At 51.2% G+C, this 17,920-nt stretch overlaps 7 protein-coding genes across 7 annotated transcripts; 5 read left to right on the plus strand and 2 right to left on the minus strand.

Moving 5' to 3' along the window:
- Positions 1-1,118: 1,118 nt before the first annotated feature.
- Positions 1,119-3,521, plus strand: Z519_06279 (uncharacterized protein; the record flags this gene model as incomplete). The annotated part of the gene is made up of 2 exons (XM_016764019.1): positions 1,119-1,268; positions 1,320-3,521. The coding sequence occupies 2 exons, from the start codon at positions 1,119-1,121 to the stop codon at positions 3,519-3,521; spliced, it is 2,352 nt and encodes a 783-aa protein (XP_016620343.1).
- Positions 3,522-4,492: 971 nt separating this feature from the next.
- Z519_06280 (uncharacterized protein) lies at positions 4,493-5,001 on the plus strand (the record flags this gene model as incomplete). The annotated part of the gene is made up of 3 exons (XM_016764020.1): positions 4,493-4,573; positions 4,724-4,874; positions 4,937-5,001. 3 exons carry the CDS (start codon positions 4,493-4,495, stop codon positions 4,999-5,001), a joined length of 297 nt encoding a protein of 98 aa, XP_016620344.1.
- A 168-nt stretch (positions 5,002-5,169) lies between these two features.
- Z519_06281 (uncharacterized protein) lies at positions 5,170-6,408 on the minus strand (the record flags this gene model as incomplete). Its single annotated transcript, XM_016764021.1, has 1 exon — positions 5,170-6,408. The coding sequence occupies one exon, from the start codon at positions 6,406-6,408 to the stop codon at positions 5,170-5,172; it is 1,239 nt and encodes a 412-aa protein (XP_016620345.1).
- Positions 6,409-12,209: 5,801 nt separating this feature from the next.
- Z519_06282 (uncharacterized protein) lies at positions 12,210-13,499 on the minus strand (the record flags this gene model as incomplete). The annotated part of the gene is made up of 1 exon (XM_016764022.1): positions 12,210-13,499. The coding sequence occupies one exon, from the start codon at positions 13,497-13,499 to the stop codon at positions 12,210-12,212; it is 1,290 nt and encodes a 429-aa protein (XP_016620346.1).
- A 379-nt stretch (positions 13,500-13,878) lies between these two features.
- On the plus strand, positions 13,879-14,448 carry Z519_06283 (uncharacterized protein; the record flags this gene model as incomplete). The annotated part of the gene is made up of 1 exon (XM_016764023.1): positions 13,879-14,448. One exon carries the CDS (start codon positions 13,879-13,881, stop codon positions 14,446-14,448), a length of 570 nt encoding a protein of 189 aa, XP_016620347.1.
- A 907-nt stretch (positions 14,449-15,355) lies between these two features.
- Positions 15,356-16,406, plus strand: Z519_06284 (uncharacterized protein; the record flags this gene model as incomplete). Its single annotated transcript, XM_016764024.1, has 5 exons — positions 15,356-15,399; positions 15,453-15,472; positions 15,525-15,575; positions 15,629-16,158; positions 16,212-16,406. 5 exons carry the CDS (start codon positions 15,356-15,358, stop codon positions 16,404-16,406), a joined length of 840 nt encoding a protein of 279 aa, XP_016620348.1.
- A 584-nt stretch (positions 16,407-16,990) lies between these two features.
- Z519_06285 (uncharacterized protein) lies at positions 16,991-17,642 on the plus strand (the record flags this gene model as incomplete). Its single annotated transcript, XM_016764025.1, has 2 exons — positions 16,991-17,047; positions 17,121-17,642. 2 exons carry the CDS (start codon positions 16,991-16,993, stop codon positions 17,640-17,642), a joined length of 579 nt encoding a protein of 192 aa, XP_016620349.1.
- Between the last annotated feature and the right edge of the window lie 278 nt (positions 17,643-17,920).

Raw genomic sequence — 17,920 nt, forward strand, 5'->3', positions numbered from 1 at the left:
GATAGCGGCACAACACGAGAGGCGAGACTCAGCTTATTTCAAGCCGGCAGTGGTCGAGGTTGAGTTGTACCCAGTATGAGCAGCTCGCCCGGAGTCGGCAGTCTACCTGCAGCAGACATTGGTGGGTTGCGAAACGAGAACCAGGAAATATTCCACAAAGACTTGGTGACCGCATGTTGCCTGGTTCAATGCCCTGGCGCTGGAGCTGTACGGCGCCGAGTGCGGCTCTGCTAGCTACTTGGGACTTGGGACTTGCAGTCTAGACGTACGTGGAGAGGAGAAAGTGCTAGTGGTAGTGGTAGCGGATGGATGTGCTGTAGGGAACTGAATCAGTGCATTGAACTGGAGGCCTTGAAGTGTAGAGTTTCGTTAGATCCGTCAAGCTGCCACACAGCGAGTTCGAACGGGGAAGTGTGGAGGTATTCCCTCGTACGAGGTCCTTACTCGGGACATACCTAGTACTGGGTAGGGTAGTCGGTCCTTGTACCGGGGCGGAAGTAACAAGCGAAATCGGTCTTGGCGGCACTATTGAGGGTTGGCAAAGTGGGGGAGTCACGTGCCAGTGTAGCTACTTGTGGGTAGTGGCTGTGAAATAAACTCCACCACCAGGAGGAGGCTGAGGAGGTTGAGGAGGCTCTGCACGCTCCTGCTCTCGGATCATTTTCCATTTCGAATCATTCTCAAGGTTGCAGCCTGACCGTTTTCCGTCCTTTTTCTCCCACCAAAAGCCGGGTGGAAAGCCCATGCAGGCGAAACCCATCCTTAGACTTCCGAATCAGTCTACATACACGAATCGGACATGTGGCTGTTTGTCAATCGGCCCCTCCGGCTTATGACAAGCGAATACTCAATCCATGATCCATTGACACATGAGGCTCCGCGTGGGTCATTGGGCATTTACCCCTGCAATCAACCATGGACATATTTCACGGCAGAGCTAATGGTTGCATCGGCTCCAACTTGAGCCTCATTGCTTGCCCTCCCCCGTCCTCTTCCAGTGTGATAATGATTCTTCGTTCCCGCAGAGTCCGTCACCTTCTGTTCCACCCTCGTTGCCTCATGATCACGCTAGAAGGAGCTCCCGTCTCTACACCACTTCTTCGTTGTCGTCGACGGGCATGTCCTCTCGCTTCTCCCAGCTGCCGTTCGATGTGCTCCATCAGATTGCAAGCCAGCTCGACATTTGCTCGTTCGATAGACTGGCGAAGACGTCCAAGTCTTTGCGTCGACACCTTCAGAATGAGAATACCGCAAAGCATGCCATACAGGTGCCATCCCGGAGGCATTATCTACAATGGAGCATGAGCTGACCACATCAGGCGAGTCTGCGGCATTGTCTTTGGGTGCAGCTTGCCCTGTCACCAGCACAACCTGGTCCCAGGCAAACCCTCGCTCGGGTTGTCGACTCTCATTCTGCGTTGCAACAGGCGTCGCCATACTCAGCTTGTATTATAGCATACGCGAACAGTTTCTCGTACAACTTGGGGATTTTATGCTATACGACTTCGAACACTCTTCGCATTCTGAATTTCAACGATCGTCGAGACACCGAGAAGGTCTTTGGCAGCGGGGTCTTCACCGATCAACTCAGCATTGCGAATCAGGAAGAAGCCAGCATAGGTCTCGAGTCCATCAAATCTATTCAGGTTCAGAGTTACGCCGATGGCATGGTGGTTTTGCAGTGTGATTTTGGCCCCTTTGGGCAATATATTCTCGCAGTGAATATAGATGATAAGAAACCTTCGAATCCGTCGGGGTATGGCCCTCGGCCTCGCGTCCGATTATGCGTACCGATCCGATCTAACAACAAGCTTTTCGTCCGGAACAATGACAGGTTCATAGTTTTGGGTTCTCACTCGGCGACCGGTAGTCATAACCACCATGAGTGGTTGCTAGATGTCTACAGTCTGGAAACGTCAGAGTCGGTAACTGCTCAGCCACTGCAGCTGCGAGATTTCTACGGCTCAGAAATAGGATCGACTGCGTGTTTTACCATCTACCAAGACGAATTCTACGCGGTCGCCAGCCAGACAAGCTTTGAGAGCGAGGAGGTGGACTGGACAAGTTACTACCATGTCATCAAGTTTCGCCTGGACGACCCAGACCCAGAACTCACAATCAAACTCATCTGGCGAAGACAGCACCTCGAAGGACCTATAAACGACGCTTGGAATGACCTTGGCTTCCAGATAGACTACTCCACGGGCGAACTCTTAGTGGTCGAGGGGAGAAAAGAATGGCTCAACGGCGGCAGTCGATCAATCAGGACTTATTATACGCAACCCATACGCCGCGCGGATTTTAAAGACTTAAAAGAAGGGTTGCGACATCCTCCCAACGATCGCCTAAGTACCACATTAGACGAGCACAACAACAGTCGATGGGAGGAATCGATGGTTCGGGCTGATAGATACGTCCATGCCGAGTTTCGAGCCGACGGCAGTGGGCAGGAGATGGCGAAAGAATATATCCGAGCTAAGACAAAGTGGAACGGGTACTCTTTCAACGCGCAGGCTTTCGTCGATCTCGTCACGGATGACGTTGTCATGGAAGGCGAATGGCGCCCTCGGCAACGAATCAAGCTCCGTGTGGTGAGCAGACAGGAGCTTAGCCCTCTAGTCCAAGACACGGTGAGTCCTGTAGAGTGGGTGCTTCGTAAGCGTATACGGGATCGGGAGGGCCAGGAGATGGAGGATGGAGAGAGAGCCTTCACGCCGAGTAGCGTCTGTCTCTGGCCCCGGGATGATGCTCCCCAGGATCTACACGAGATTCTCTGCCCTAAAGGTCGAGCTGGAGACGTCAAGGCAATGCTAGGAGACGAGGGAATCATATATATGGCCGGTCCACCGCGAGAGCCGGGATCGGAGGAACGGGCTCTGGTTTTTGTCTGCTTCGATCCGACCTTTGGCTTCCAGGGGATGCGACGGCTCGACGGGAGTCTTGCCAGGCCGAGATCGGAAAAGAAGAGAAAGATGGAGGAGTACCGCGAGTTCGAGGTTGATGTGCTGCAGCAATCTGTAAATGTGACGCAGAGCCCCGGGGTCGAGGTCGACCTTATGGACGGTACCAAGAGGCTGAAGCTTGAAGCCAGGGCTAAAGCAGCAGACGTTGGAGATTCAACTTCATCACCGTCTCGCGGCGACGAGCAGGAAATCACCGTTCCCCCACAAGGACACCGGATGGCACAAGCCCTTGGTCTTGATCCTGCGCCTCTTGCTGACATGACTCAGGACTGGCTTCCTTCGACAGCGTCTAGCTCAGAGTTGCCACCGACGTTGCAGTCTCCGAGGACGGTGTTGTCGCCAGGTTCGAACCTGAGCCTGAGGCCGCCGTCGCCATCCTCGCCAGCAGCCTCGCGTCCTCAGTCCGCCTCACAATTTGTCCCGGGCTCGGATACCACGAGGCAGACAGGGCAGAGTCACGGGAAAGGCAAGGGGCCAGCACCTCCTCCCAACCGACGCCTGACATGGCGGGAGAAAGCGATGTACATGGCCATCGGAAAGGGATATTGGCTGCGCTAGGTAACCAGCTTGTGTGCCCGCTACCGCCTGGCCCACATCCTCATTCTCGTTGTTGTTGGAGGGGATGGGGTGTGTCTCTAGCTAGCTCGGGGCGGCGAGGTGGTCGACACGTTTTCGAGCTCAACTCTCGATCAATACATGAAACCCAAGGCAAAGGGTGACCAGAGGGAAGGAGAGGGGAGAGGGGAGTGGAAGGAGGAAAACGATCTCTGCAACGCTCACAACCGGCATTTGGCGGATGTAATCCAGACAGTACATATTTTTTTTTTATTGAATAAGCTTGGGATTGTCAATACTTGTAGTTTTCTCATCTCTGGTAACGGCGCACTAGTGACTAGCAACAGCCGCTCCGTTCATCCTCCTCATCCTCCTTTTCTTTTACAAGTATTTTCTATTCCTGTTATTGCTGTTGCGGTTGTTGTTCAGTCAATCCTTGATGGGTCTTCTCTCGATTTGTTGACGGGCCAAGGTGGGAAGGGAACCCCTATATACGAAACTCAGGATCCAGTCGACTACTCGTCACCACGGAAGCAAAGGCGGTGGTGAGCGCGTTGCTCCTAGAAGTTGTTGTACTCTTGTTGTGCCTCGGTCTGCAGATCTAATGGGCAAGGTGAGTTCTCAGATCTGGTTCCAGTGTACAGGAATGTCGATACAAGGTCCATGTAGTGCAGGTAGAGTTGGCGAAGGCAGCAGGTGGTGTGAGGAGAGATAGCCTTCTCGTCTTTGGCAAGGCTGGGCAGATTGAGCTGCCAAGACAGGCTCCGATTGGCTGGTACCTTTTTTCGTGAGCTGGTTGCTGTTTCCGCCCGGAACTGCGCAGGTTGTCAAAGCTCTCAGTTTGACAACAGCTTTGCAACCATCTTCTCTCTTGACGTCCACGAGGCAATACATACACCTGGGTCGCTCCGAAGGTACGACATTCGCGCCCGATTCTGGGTAGATTACTAACAGAACCGCTTGAAGTCTTCAAGATGCCGGACGACAATGTTTCGAGCCCTCCCTTACCGGCATCCAAATCAAGACCGGTGAGCGAAGCTCTGTTGAATGAGAAGGTATGTGCACATTCGAGACCATTGATCGGTGGGAGGTCCTTGGCTTGGAATATCCATGCGAATAGCCTCCCGACGACACTCAGCATCCTTCCGAGTTTCTACTGCGCATTGAGGGAGAGAGAAAAGGCCAATTGCTGACATTGTATGCAGTGGGATCGTGCTGTTTCGTCCTTTGTCATCAGATCCGCACTCGGATTTTCCTTCGGTGTCATATTCTCAGTACTGTTGTTCAAGCGAAGAGCGTGGCCAGTGTACTTTGGAACCGGCTTCGGCGCCGGAAGAGCTTGGGAAGAAGCAGATGGTGGGTCGATCCCCCAATCAATCCTTGAGGTAATGGAAGCTGCGATATTGACAGGAATCTAGCAAACTTCAAGAGAGGCGACACATACAACACCGACGGACTTCGAAAAGTACGAACCGATAGGTAGCCGGATTTTGGAGGCGTCTTTTGTTTTGCCCGAAATCGCAATGGAGAGTACAGATGTGTACAACATGTACAGAGCACCTTGTTGAGAGGAACAAATGGTGCCCTTGAGCGGTCTGAATTGTTCTCGCGATCCATGTCTGCTCTCTCCAGCTTGCACAAACCTGCCCTGTCACCTGCTCGCCCTCTCGTTCTCAATTTCCCGGCGAAGGGTTTCCAGTTCTGCCTCCCGTTTCCTCAGGTGTGACTCGAGCCCGTCTATTTGCTCCGATACCAATGCAAGATCGTCCCTCAGTCTCTTCAGATCACCGCCTGATTTATTCCCATTTTCCGAACTGAGCTCGACGTATTGTCGTTGCTTGTACTCTAGCATTTGCTGCGCCTCGCGCTTGACCAGCGTCCAATTCGTTTTCCCCGCTTGTCTGGGACCTCCATTCTCCAATCTTTGCTTCCGTCTTCGATCCGAGGCTGCGACCGCGGCATCATGCTGGGATTCCAACTCGCGCAGTTCGCGTAGAAGCCTGACTTTCTCCAGGTCCTCGTCCTCCACCACATCGGAGAAGTCGGTGCCTTTGGGCTGGTAGGAAGAGCCGCCCTTTCCGCCAATGCGGCTCAAATAAGCATCTCCGAATTTGGCTTTTCGTCCTGTGGGCGTCTCCTCGTCGTACTTGTTTGGCCTGTTTCGGACATTGTCAATCTGGTAGTCAATCTTGTTCCCTTCGAAGCTTGCCCTCAAGCTCGGCGGCACAGTGCGCGGTATCCTATAGCCTTCGTGACGGTAATTCAGGATATGCAAGAAAGCGAGGCAGGCGTCTTTAGAGATAGTATCTCGACCACTTGTGTTGATGAGGTTCCACGCACTCCGCACGTCTGTATCCGGCACATCCAGGCTGGAGTAGAGCGTGTGCAGGCTTTCGAAGCTGATCTCGCCCCTCCGATCCTTGTTTGCAGAGTAGATCTCCTCGTACTTTCGCTTGTCGCCAGGATTCATGTACCAATCAAAGCCATCCTTCAACCCAGCGTCTTCTTCGTCATCCTCGATCCTCTCAAACTGCGCCTGTTGGTGGCCTGTCAAGGCTCGGTTCGCCTGGACCAAGTGAGCCTTGGATTCTGGGACGAGCCAGTCAGGCAGACTGGGAGGCACGTCCTGGTATTCGCCGTTGACGAGGTCGAAGATGAGTCGCATGGCGACACAGAACTCCTCAAAGTCCAGCTCGCCATCCCCATCGACATCCGCAAGATCCCACACACGTTCGAGTTGGTCATCCCGCAACTGCGAGTTTCGGAGGACATTGGCTGCGGCCTGGTTGGTCAGGCGCGAGGAGGGTGTGGCGGGCTGCTGGACGAGCGAGGAGAAGATCTCCCAGTATCGGTCAATTTCCCATTTCTCTATCCGCTTGGTGCCTGACATGTTGGATGGACGGGTTGAGGACGCCGGCTCAAAGAAGGAACAGACGCAGCAAAGAGGACCGACGGGAAGGGGAATGGAAACTCTGCAAGACGCTCACGAGGGCAAAACAAAGTACGAAATCCTTTGCATTTAATTGCAACCCGCCATAATCAACCATCTGCTAAAGGACGTCGGTAGCTGTTGGATTTTGTGTACGCAGCGCGTCCGCAAGCATGTAACTGGCGTGTACTAGATGGTCAGCAGTCCGGAGAGAGATGCCCCGGCCGCTTTACCAAGGCCTAGGAGACTGGTGCGTGGGTGCCTGTTGAGACCCCAGTGAACCACGCCGCTTTTACAAATACTCCAAGGGATATCTCGTATACCTATGTATATTCCTCTCCGTACACTGCAGACAATGGGATATCCGTGCTAGACAGCGCAAGAAGTATTTTCAGACATCGTCGTACCGATACATGATACGTCAACTTCTGTCGAAAATTACCACTTATTACGAAGCTTCGACGCCCGAGGTCCTAAGTGCTGATCTCGCTTTCGTTTGCCGTTATTCCCACTTACGTCTCCTGCCGTTTTCTTACCAATTCTGACCGATATAGCATTATCTGCGGTTATGGCGACACCGCTGTCATCTTCACTAGTGACTTTGTCCTCGCAGCATAACTAGATGGAGTAATGGGTGTCGAGGGAGGGCGACGTCCAGTGATGTCGTGACAGTCGATCGAATTGACGAGTTGCATATTGAGAATCCTTGAGTTCGCAACGTCTCATATGCGAGGATCGTGTTCGTCCGATCCGATGTGCTCCTTGATATTACCACCGATGCCAATGCCCATGCGGACCTGGCCCGTGGGAAGCAAGGAGAACTCTAGGACCTCAGGATTGTCGTCATTTGGCTCCCATTGCTTCAAGCGAACCCCATGTAAAGAGATCATCTGCTGCATGGCTGGGATATGGAATCTTTCATGGATGGCCCTTTTCAACTGGTCAAGATTCCATGGCGCCTTCACAACAATGGTTTGCTTCTCGCCCTTAATCATGACACGCACGCAGCGAATACTGCCATCACCACCTCCCCGCAAATGAGTGACGACAAATATCGTTCCTCTCTGTGTAATAAGGAAGGCAGTCAGCTACATCAACTGCAATGAGAGGAATGTTTTCACAGATGCAAGCATAGAGGCGACTCGGAAGTAGCGCTGGAACTGCACCTGTGTCGAAACAAGCGTCCTGGAAGGTGTATACTGATGTATGGGATTTTGTAATCGGAGAGTGGCTCGACTGTCGAAAGTCAGCGGCAATTACTTCCATTTCAATCTCTTCGTAAAGTTTACAATCATCTGACTGTTTTCCACCATAGATTAACCTTCGCCCGCTCTAAATGGATTCCCTCCTTCTTTTGCAAGGCGTTCTTCGGGTCTGACAAGGTGGTAGTAGACATCAGGCAACAAAATGGTAACTCGGCCAGTCATCGTTTTCAGGTAAATCACGTTCGGATCTCGTGAGGCTGTCTATAAACCAATATACTGTACTTGTATGTCGTTTTGATTAGCTCCATGTTGATGGTTTCAGTCTCTTCCAAGGGAAACCGGCAATTGCAATTCGCCCAACAGATCTTTTACAACTTTCGGGCGTTGCAGCTGTCGCCTGAGCAAATCCTCGACGTGCGTGATATCCCCATTCTTCATGCCTAGTTCCTCCGGAGTCTTGAAAACATCGTAAGATCGAGCGTGCACAGGCACCTGCGACTTGTTTGAGATGCTTCCGTCAATATATAACCAGTCTGGAATGGTTGCAAAACGGATCCTGGCTGTGTCGTGTGCCGGTATTATCTGTAACTGTATCCTACCGACGCAATCCCGTCTGGTAAGCTGCCACGCGAGAGAGCACCTTACGTTCCCGTCCGAAATTAATTCAGTTTGCTTTCCCAAAGGCTGTACATTTCTACCGCTTTTGTCCTCTATACATGGCGTTGTATCATTGACTTTGGCACTCATAGGAGTAGCACGAATTGTTTGACAATTCTGGGCTGTGCTGCATTGCCGTCGCCCCATTTTTACTGCGGAAGAACAATATAATCCTACTCTGTGCTGACTGTATTAATGCGCTTGAGCAGGTGTTCATGTCGTCCATCGTTATACCGCTCGAGATCCCGTGAACGCCTCCTAGAAATGGACGGACGGACCACGGGCTCTCTTTATGGCAGTTGAAAGCCACCCACATCATCCCGGACTCTTGAGTCTATTAGAACAAATTTCCAGGGGAGCCTGACCAGAGTTTGACAAATCTAGCTTGATGGAACTCCTACCTACGGTTCATCGGTACACAAATACCATCGTGTTCCAGCATTTCAGGGGGCAATGAGTGGGCGAGATCTTAGATATTGAATAGTGGGGAGCTTTCTAAGGCTAGCGGGGAGCGGATAATTTTTCCTGTCCTGAAGGATTCGTAGTGTCCTCATGAATGAGATTGAAAAGGCACACTCATCGCCGGTCACAACACTGATAAAGCTTGAGGGCTGTCTCTCGTTGCCACTATAATTGGGTAGGGAATTTTGGCCTTGGTTTGCGAAAATTTTGGTTTCGACGGTATGCGGAAAAGCCCTGCTGAACTCTGCCAGGGTCTGTTTGACATATACTTGTAACCTTTCAACTGGTCATAGCAAGGTCTTACTGGAGTCACCTCGACGAGCCTTGTGCAAGCATGCACCCATGCCGTCGAGATAGGAGATTCTTGTCCCCGAAATTTCAACTCATTGAAGACCGTGAAGCCTGAAAGGAATGCATTTGACGAGAGTTGTGAACAAAACATCCTGACACCGACTTACCTGGACAATCTCTGATCTCCCCAATTATGCTACTCATTGGAAGATCGCTCTCAAGTTGAAAGGTGGTTGAAAACTCCTCGACTTCCCCAGTCCCTGGCGAAATCCGCCTCAAACCGTGGATATTGATTGGAATAGTGGACGTTCTCCTGGGAGGCGTAGTCTTTGTGCACGAGTTTCGAGCTCCAAATCCTCTTCGTTACACACAAAATTCCTCAAAAGAACATTATGAGGGTAAAATTCTTGCTGGTCGAGATTTAACGCAGCTTCTTCATATCCTTGGCCGGAAATCTTCAGGTGGGATATTCTCAGCACGACTCTGTTGGGCGATTGCATACTTACAAGAAATAGCTGCTTGGCTCGATGCACCATCTCTAAATGAGGCTGTTGTTGTGTCCGACTTCGACTGCCCGCTGAGATTTCAAAGGTACCCAGTGCTGGCGTCGATCGTACTGCCAGGTCCTTGATTGCGGCTTCCACGAGAGTATACACTTCACTTTCCCTCGCTCAAATATCGACAAATATTGCGATGATCAGCGTTGACCGAGAAAACCATCTCATCAGGGAGACGCATCACCGCTGAAGCTTCATTGACAACATGGACAGCGACACCATTCAATAATGCACGTCCGAACAAAGCATAGAGCGACATACAAAGGATCTTGGAGGCTCACCAAAGTGGTCACGGGTCGCATGATCTGTTGTTCAGTGAAAGACATTATCTGCAGAGGGCGGAACGATGGACAAATTGTTGCGATATTTCAAGCAATAATTGCGACTTCGGGGCAAGATCAACTAAGAACTTTCTCTGTATTGTTAGGCCGAACGACATGCTGTTAACTACGCTCGCAAAGAGGGAAGACCATGCCGCAATGCCTGATCCTCGATGTGGTGTGCCTAAGGAAATGGTGCCTTGGGTCGCCCGCAAGATATATCTGTAGAACACTTCGGATTCATGAGAAAGAATCAGGGCCTGGAGGCATGGGCGAATCGGGGTCTAGAATGAGGCATGATCCGACGCACCTTCTTCACGACGATGCCCCTAAGGGCCGGGAAGGCTGTGCGCGATCCAAATGATAGGTCGATCTCGAACATCTTGTCGCGAAGTGGACTCGGAATTGCTAGCGTACCCTGTCAGGCGACAGGTGTCTGAGCGACCCAAGTCTATTCAGGAGATCCCATGCAAAATGAGTGATGCTTGCACGCGATGGGCGGAATGCTAGTGTAGGGTCATATCCAAAAGTCATAATTCGAGCCTCTGGAACGGCGGCAGGGAGGAAGTCTCTCAGCCAGAACTTTCCTGTAGTGGGATCGGTCCACGTTTTCTGCGCGTCTCCTCCGAAGCCATGGATTGCAATGATACTGTCCTCGGCCAGCCAGCGCCCAATCTCAGCCTAAGCTCTCTTTTCTGAAAGAACAAGGCCATGCTCAAAATTTGAATGCGACTCGATCACCTCGAGATTTGCAGGCGGATAAACAATGAATGATCCATACTTTATCGACTACTCAAAACCCTGCCCAACCTTGTTTCCGTTTTGAAGAGAATAAGCGTCGACCTGGACGCCTTTGAAACCCCTCTCAGTGGAGAGCAACAATGGTGACGTTTGGAGGAGGACCGCGCGGGCATACCACAAGGCTGGTCTCATCAGAGATGGGACATCTTGAAAATCGACGTTGAAGTTTCTGGAGTGATGAAGACATTGTGGCGTTGAGTCTGTCGCCGATGGAAGTACCGGTTACAACTCACATCAATGTTCGTCTTGCAGTCCGCATCAAGAGGTAGGCAGCTTCAGAGCTATCGAAGCTCGGTAGGCAGACTTAGCGAGGCTGTGCTGTCTTTTCGCCGCCACGTCGGCTGACCTTGCTCGCCCTACCGAGTACGAGGTACATCTTAACGCTCGAACATGTTATTCCTTTCTTTTTGGTCTTCTGGCTTGCTAGCTTCTGTCTCATCCTCAGCCTAATCTTGTGGGAATGCTGCGCCATAACAAATACTATATGACAAGCCGTCAGCAGTGAGAGGTTGCGTTTCTTTGCCATGCTGGGGATCCACTATCAGACACCACCTGTACCACAGGAAGGACTAAATCTTAATGCACTTTGCATCTAGGATCGATCGCATTGGGATGAGAATGCCTTATCGTCTGCCTATGATCTACAGCCTTGAAATTCAAGCTATTGTTTTCGACGGGAGGTTCCCCAAACACGACTAGAAGCTACCAAATGTGGTTAGCATGACGCCTGATTCAACTGCTTTGCCCAATTCCACGTCTTTTGAATTCAGCCTTACCATGCCGTCCAGCACTCTGGGCACAGCAAGGCGTAGCCACTACCTTGGACACATGATATATCTTGTGGCTATATAGCACAGGAGACAGGTAAGTTACTCTCACATTTTTTCAAACTCCAAACCAGCAGTATGCACATCCCCCTCGACAAACGATCCTTGTTCTCAAGCAACACCAATGCCTTGAATCTCAGTACAACCGGCATTGTCAGCATATGCATTATCTTCGTCCTCTTTGTCGTCATGACGAGTTGCCTTTGTGTGGCCAACCTACGAAAGAGACGGCAACAAAGATTTGAGCGCTTTCCGCGAAAGCCATATACTATTCGCACCATCGAGAATCGATCAACACGACAATCTCTTCGCTCCAACCGACCTTCTGGCCGGAATTCTCAGAGGTTTGCCGAAACACATGTCAAATCCCCTGCTCCGGCACACGTTGTCGGTGACACCTTTGAGCCTTCGGAGCCTCCGCCAGCTTATCAAGCATAATTGATACGCGAGCTCCTTCCAAAAGTGCTCAATATATTTCAACACAACTGTTTCATCATTGGCGAATGTGTGGTTTGTGAGTTGGGAGACATGAGATAAAGAATCGGAAAATTGGGATAACATATTGGATACCCGGTCAAAGTCACGAAGAGGCCGACCATTTCAGCCTTGAAAAGGAAACAAAATCTCTCCATTTTGGTAGCTTCATAATGATTCCTCGACCATTTCTTCGACTTCCACCCTCTTACTGTCCTCTGTCTCCCATTTGAAGACCTCAATGCCATCCTCAACATTCACCTCCACTTTCTCCTTCTTCACTCTTCTCTCCGTGGCTTTCCAGCCCCGAATCTCTGCCTTGCACAATCCCGTACCAGCCAGGTCACACTCCCCACACCTCCTCCCGACAGGCAGACACACCGTCTGCCCTAAACCCACAAGCATCCTGTTGATCTCATGCCATTTATCGCGAGGCAACCACCCCTCCAGCCAGGCCCTCGTCTCCTCCGGTGTTTTTGTTTTATGCCAACCCCAAAGATTTGTGATGCGATGGACGTGAACATCTACGCCGATTCCTTCATCTACGCCCCATGCGGCAGACATGCAGAGGTACGCCATCTTCGGACCCACTCCTGGTAAGCGGACGAGGCCCTCTATAGTATTGGGGATGTCGGAGTTGTATTCCTGCTTCAGGATTGTGGCGACTTGCTTGATGTACTTTGTTTTGTTGTTATGGAAGCCAACTTTACCGATTAGACTGTCGAGATGCTTAGGGTCACAGGCAACCATGTTGTCGACTGTCAGGGTCGACTGTTGTATTTCATTGTCTGGAGTGGGCGATTGAGGAACCAATTCTGTGTGTAGGCGTTGCATAGCGGCTGCTGTCACCGTATCTTTTGTTTGAGAAGATAGCATGAGGCTTGTTAAGACGTGATAGCGTTTCTCTCGTGGTGGAGCGGCAGGCCAAAATAATTCTTCACAGCCCATCGTGTCGACCGGAGCAGTTGGGTTCCTTAGTCGCATTGCCTTGATTGTATCATATATCTCGGCCCAGTTTGAGGGAGGATGTATTCGTACTGTCCCTGACGGCGACGTTGTCCTCCGTGCGGGCATCTTGGGCTTTGCTTTTGCACGCGCACTAGACAACGAGTCTAGGTTTCCCTCGTCGCCCTCCTCCTTGATCCTGCGTGGCGAGGTCCATTCAGTTGTGGTCGTAACCACCGTCGAAATAAATGGCGAATCAGAGCCAAACTTTCTCTTTCTTGTCGATTGAGACGACGTACCGAGGGCGTCCTCAATATCTGGAGTCGAACCGACGTCTCCACCCGCCCCGTCCCCCGCTCTCTCATCTTCTTCTTTTGTCTCAACGGTTGGATCGTATCCCAGCGCAAACGAAGCTAGTCGTTTCGAACTCCTCGTTGTTCGTCCGGAGTGACTGTTCGGGAATAGAGGATTAAATATCCGGGTGGTTTCCTGAGAAATCTTGGATGTCCGCATCTTGCACAGCCTGTTTACTGTTTGCAAATGAGATGGTGAGGTCGAAAATTGGTCAAAGTTGAAAGCTAGATCTCGTCGACCCCTGGACGATCGCCGGTCTAGGGCGAGGAACGCGTTTGAGTAGTGGCTCGATGACTGCAAAATAGGCATTAACTGGCACCCACTGGTGGCGTTTCAATGGCTTTCCAGGCACAACCTCGGCCGCGCCAGAGAGCTGACCTGACCTGCAGGACTCTGCAGAGCTATCATGACAACAACAACACCACCACCAACATCACTTCTTTTGACCATGCTTCTCATCCTTCGATTCTATCCGCTATAGGACATCTCTATTCCAATCCCAGAAATCTGTCTGAGCAGTCTGTTTTGAGCGGTCGCCATGTCATCCACCCCTCGCAGCAGCAAATCCTCCTCGACTAACGCCCTCAAACGCCTCACGCATGAACTCCAAGACCTCCAGTCCTCCCCCAATGAAGCAGTCCTCCATCTCGGCCCCGTCAACGAAGAAGACCTCTTCCAGTGGGAAGCCGTCCTAAAAGGCCCTCGGGACCCGGCCTCCCCCTATCATGGCGGCTTGTGGCTCCTCTCCATTACCGTCCCAACAACCTACCCTTTCGCGCCTCCCAAGGTCCAATTCATCACACCCATATGTCATCCGAACGTACATTTCTCTACCGGAGAGATATGTCTGACGCTGCTGAGTGGTGAACATTGGGCACCATCGTATACACTGAGCACAACGATGGGTGCGATCCAACAACTCCTCATTTCTCCAGGATTGGACAGCCCTTTGAATGTGGATATTGCGAATTTGTACAGAGAAAATGATACCATCGGCGCAGAGAGCTTGGTGCGGTTTTGGACAGGTGCAAAGAGGTGGGCTGGCGAAGGGAAAGGAGGGTGGCTGAGTGAGAAGAGGAGAGGAACAGGAGGGAAGTTGGGGGAGTGAAAAGAGCGACATGGGTTGGGCTAACGATGTTGTTGATATTTTACAAAGCATGGAGTCTGTCAAGGGCGTTCTCGAGAGATGATTTAGTATTGGTGTCTTTGGCGGTTTGGCATCGAAGATATCTATTCGCCCTTCCGAGCACAGGAGTGGAGTGCAGTGAAGCGAAGCACGGTACGAAGTATGTCTATGTCATGAAAGAATCCACGAGAGGTTTTGTGGACAGATTTCGATGCTCGTTGATTCAAGCTAGCACCTTTACAGGAAGACCGGGCACGAAACAGGTGGTCGGAAGCTGTTGTGACGCGCAATGGAAGTCGATGTTGAGATGAAAAAGATCCACTACTTTGAATGCCAGCACCTCCTAATATAGGGGATGTTGACAGGACTAGCCTCCCTCGGAGGACTTCAGGCACTCTGCAAGGTCGGTACTCCAAGGATGTAACTTGAAAACGTCCCCAGGAAGAAGCAATGGATTGGCCATTGAGAGGAAACCGCATGCGCTAGAAAACAAAAAGATGGCGTAGAAAAGCAGGTATCAAGGAGAGCTAACGTTTCTCTTAGCCAGCATGAGCAGAGGATTCCATAGTCAACTTTCGTCGGAGATAAATGTTTCGTTTTTGGGCAAAGCAGCTTTGACAAGGCTGACGAAATACACTCAAAAGAGTAGCGCACCGCCGTAGGATGTACTGTGGATCATATGATGCTCCCCATTTCAAACTGGACGCGCCATTGACCTGCAGCCTCGTCTCTGGTTTGGCTTGCGTGAACAATCGTCTTCGTTTACCTGTGAATCCTGCACCCTCTGTCCTGCTCGTCCCGCAACTCTTTACTATTCCTTGAAGTACTTCAATATATTCTCCAGGAGACTTGACAATCTTTCACGAGCTCCCTCTGCGGCCGCGCCAGAATGGCAGACAGATACTCATTTTCCCTCACAACATTCTCGCCCAGGTACGTCGACCTTATTACTTGCGTAATGAATCTTTTATACTAATATGATGCAGCGGCAAACTCGTCCAGATAGGTATTTCAACGCTGCCAGTAGTGAACTTGACCGGTGCTTACTCTCCTTCCAGAATATGCCCTCAACGCAGTAAATCAAGGTGTCACGTCGTTAGGCATAAAAGGTAAGGAAGATTCTACTCACGCTCCCGCATATGGTGCTCATGATGAATCACAGCAACAAACGGCATCGTCCTCGCTACTGAGAAGAAGTCATCATCTCCCTTAATCGATCCTCCTTCCCTGTCGAAAGTATCCCTCATCACACCCAATATCGGCATGGTCTATAGCGGTATGGGCCCCGACTATCGAGTCCTGGTCGACAAAGCCCGCAAAGTCTCACACACGAACTACAAGCGCATCTATAATGAATACCCGCCGACGCGGATATTGGTCCAGGACGTGGCCAGGGTTATGCAAGAGGCTACGCAATCTGGCGGTGTTCGGCCCTACGGCGTGAGTTTGCTGATAGCTGGATGGGATGACGGGATTGAACCCGAGACTACTACTGCGAAAGAGGGTGAAACCGAGGCAGAGGCAAAATTGGCAAGCAGGAAAACGGGCGGCATCTTGAAAGGAGGGCCCAGCCTGTACCAGGTTGATCCTAGCGGCAGTTATTTCCCTTGGAAGGCCACAGCAATTGGAAAGAGTGCGACAAGTGCGAAGACATTCTTGGAGAAGCGATATAATGACTCTCTAGAACTGGAGGTGAGAATATACCCGGACTCACTCCGGAGCACAAAGCTGACAGCCCGTCTCAGGATGCCATTCACATTGCGCTACTAACTCTCAAAGAGACCATCGAGGGGGAAATGAATGGCGACACAGTCGAGATCGGCATTGTGGGTGAGCCGGCAAACCATCTCCTCGGGTATGAGGGTGTGGAGGGAGCGGTGGGCCCACGGTTCCGCAAGCTCAGCAAAGAGGAGATAGAGGACTATCTGACGAATCTGTAAGAATAACGCTGGATCAATGAAAAGCGCAGGTGCTCAAGCGGAAGTTTCAAAACGTGGGTAATGGAAAATATGTCTTCCCCCATGCTCTGCGCCTTTACTGCCGCCTTCAAGGAAAGGATACGGCTACGAGGGTGCAATTACTAGCTAGTAGTTACCTACGATGTCGCTTTGCACGGGGGCTGTGCTAAGCAGCTTTCTCGACTCTCCGCGCCGCATCACCCTTTTGCCGCTGTTTAATCCTAGCTGTGTGATTCGTCTGATGTTAACTCACATCCAGCGTGTCATGTTCGTTATGGAGATCGCGGGCCTCGCCCTAAGAGTAACAGCGTTAGTCTCAACATTCAAGGACTGCATTGAGCAGTTTGATATATTTCAGCCGCCGGTGAGCTTAGACGAGACGCTGTGCTTCTGGAGGCTCAGCTCGACATTGAGAAGACCCTTCTGCAGTGGTGTTCGAAGGATGCACCTTCTGTGGGACGATTATGATAACCGACTCAATGATTCGGGTCTACAAGCAACGGTTTTCCGCACTCTTACCGGAATAGCATCCCTTCTCGGCGAAGCAAACTCCTTCAGCTAGCGCTATGGCCGTCAACAAGTATCAGCGGAGGATGCTCCGGAGCGTCGAAATCGACCTCTCAGTAAGCGTCGGATGGACGAAGTCTTCGAGGAATACGAATCATTGCAGAGCCGTTCAAGACTTGTGTAAGCCAGAGTGATCACAGCAAAGAAGGCGTACTGAGTGATCAGGGACAAAGATCGGTTCGAAAACTCATTCAAAAGGTAGCTGTGCTCCCCGGAAAGCCCAACGATTTGGTTCCAAGCTCTAAGGGGTTGTTGGAGCGAATGAAGGAAGAAGATCTCAAACGCTCGATCGTCTTTCATGTGGGAACAAACTGCGCAGCTGCGGAGAGAATCGGTGGCCAGATGTTCCCCAGATTCGCCGGGTCGTTCCTCGATGATAGGTGCCAGGAGAGGATCCTGGAACTCCTCGGGTTTCGAACCATGGATGAGAGAAGGGAGCTCATCTCTGCGCCTGAACGTGGGACCTACAACTGGGCTCTCGAGACACCCTCACCAGACGATGGACGACCTTTGTCAAGGGCTTCGTACAGACCCAGGGGCGTACTGGATTTCTGGAAAACCAGGTTCAGGAAAGAGCACGTTGATGAAAAATGCGGCACACCAATTAACGAACGCATGACTTACTGCTGCAAAGATGGGCTGGAGAACTGAAGCTGCATGCTCCCAACTTCTTCTTCTGGCATCTCAGACTGACGAGCAGAAGTCGCAGTACGGTCTCTGCAAAATCCTACTCATCCAGATTCTAGAAGTCAACCGATCTATAATCAAATAGATATTGCCAGAAATGTGGTGCCATATGTACGGCTCAGAACAGGCATCATTCCGCACATCGTCAGCAGCTGAAATGCCAAAGGTATTCGATCTGCTCTGCAAGCATGCTGACGCGTTTCAACTTTCCAAATACTACTTCTTCATTGACGGACTGGACA

Source organism: Cladophialophora bantiana (assembly GCF_000835475.1).
Source record: "Cladophialophora bantiana CBS 173.52 unplaced genomic scaffold supercont1.8, whole genome shotgun sequence".
Lineage (NCBI taxonomy): Eukaryota > Fungi > Ascomycota > Eurotiomycetes > Chaetothyriales > Herpotrichiellaceae > Cladophialophora > Cladophialophora bantiana.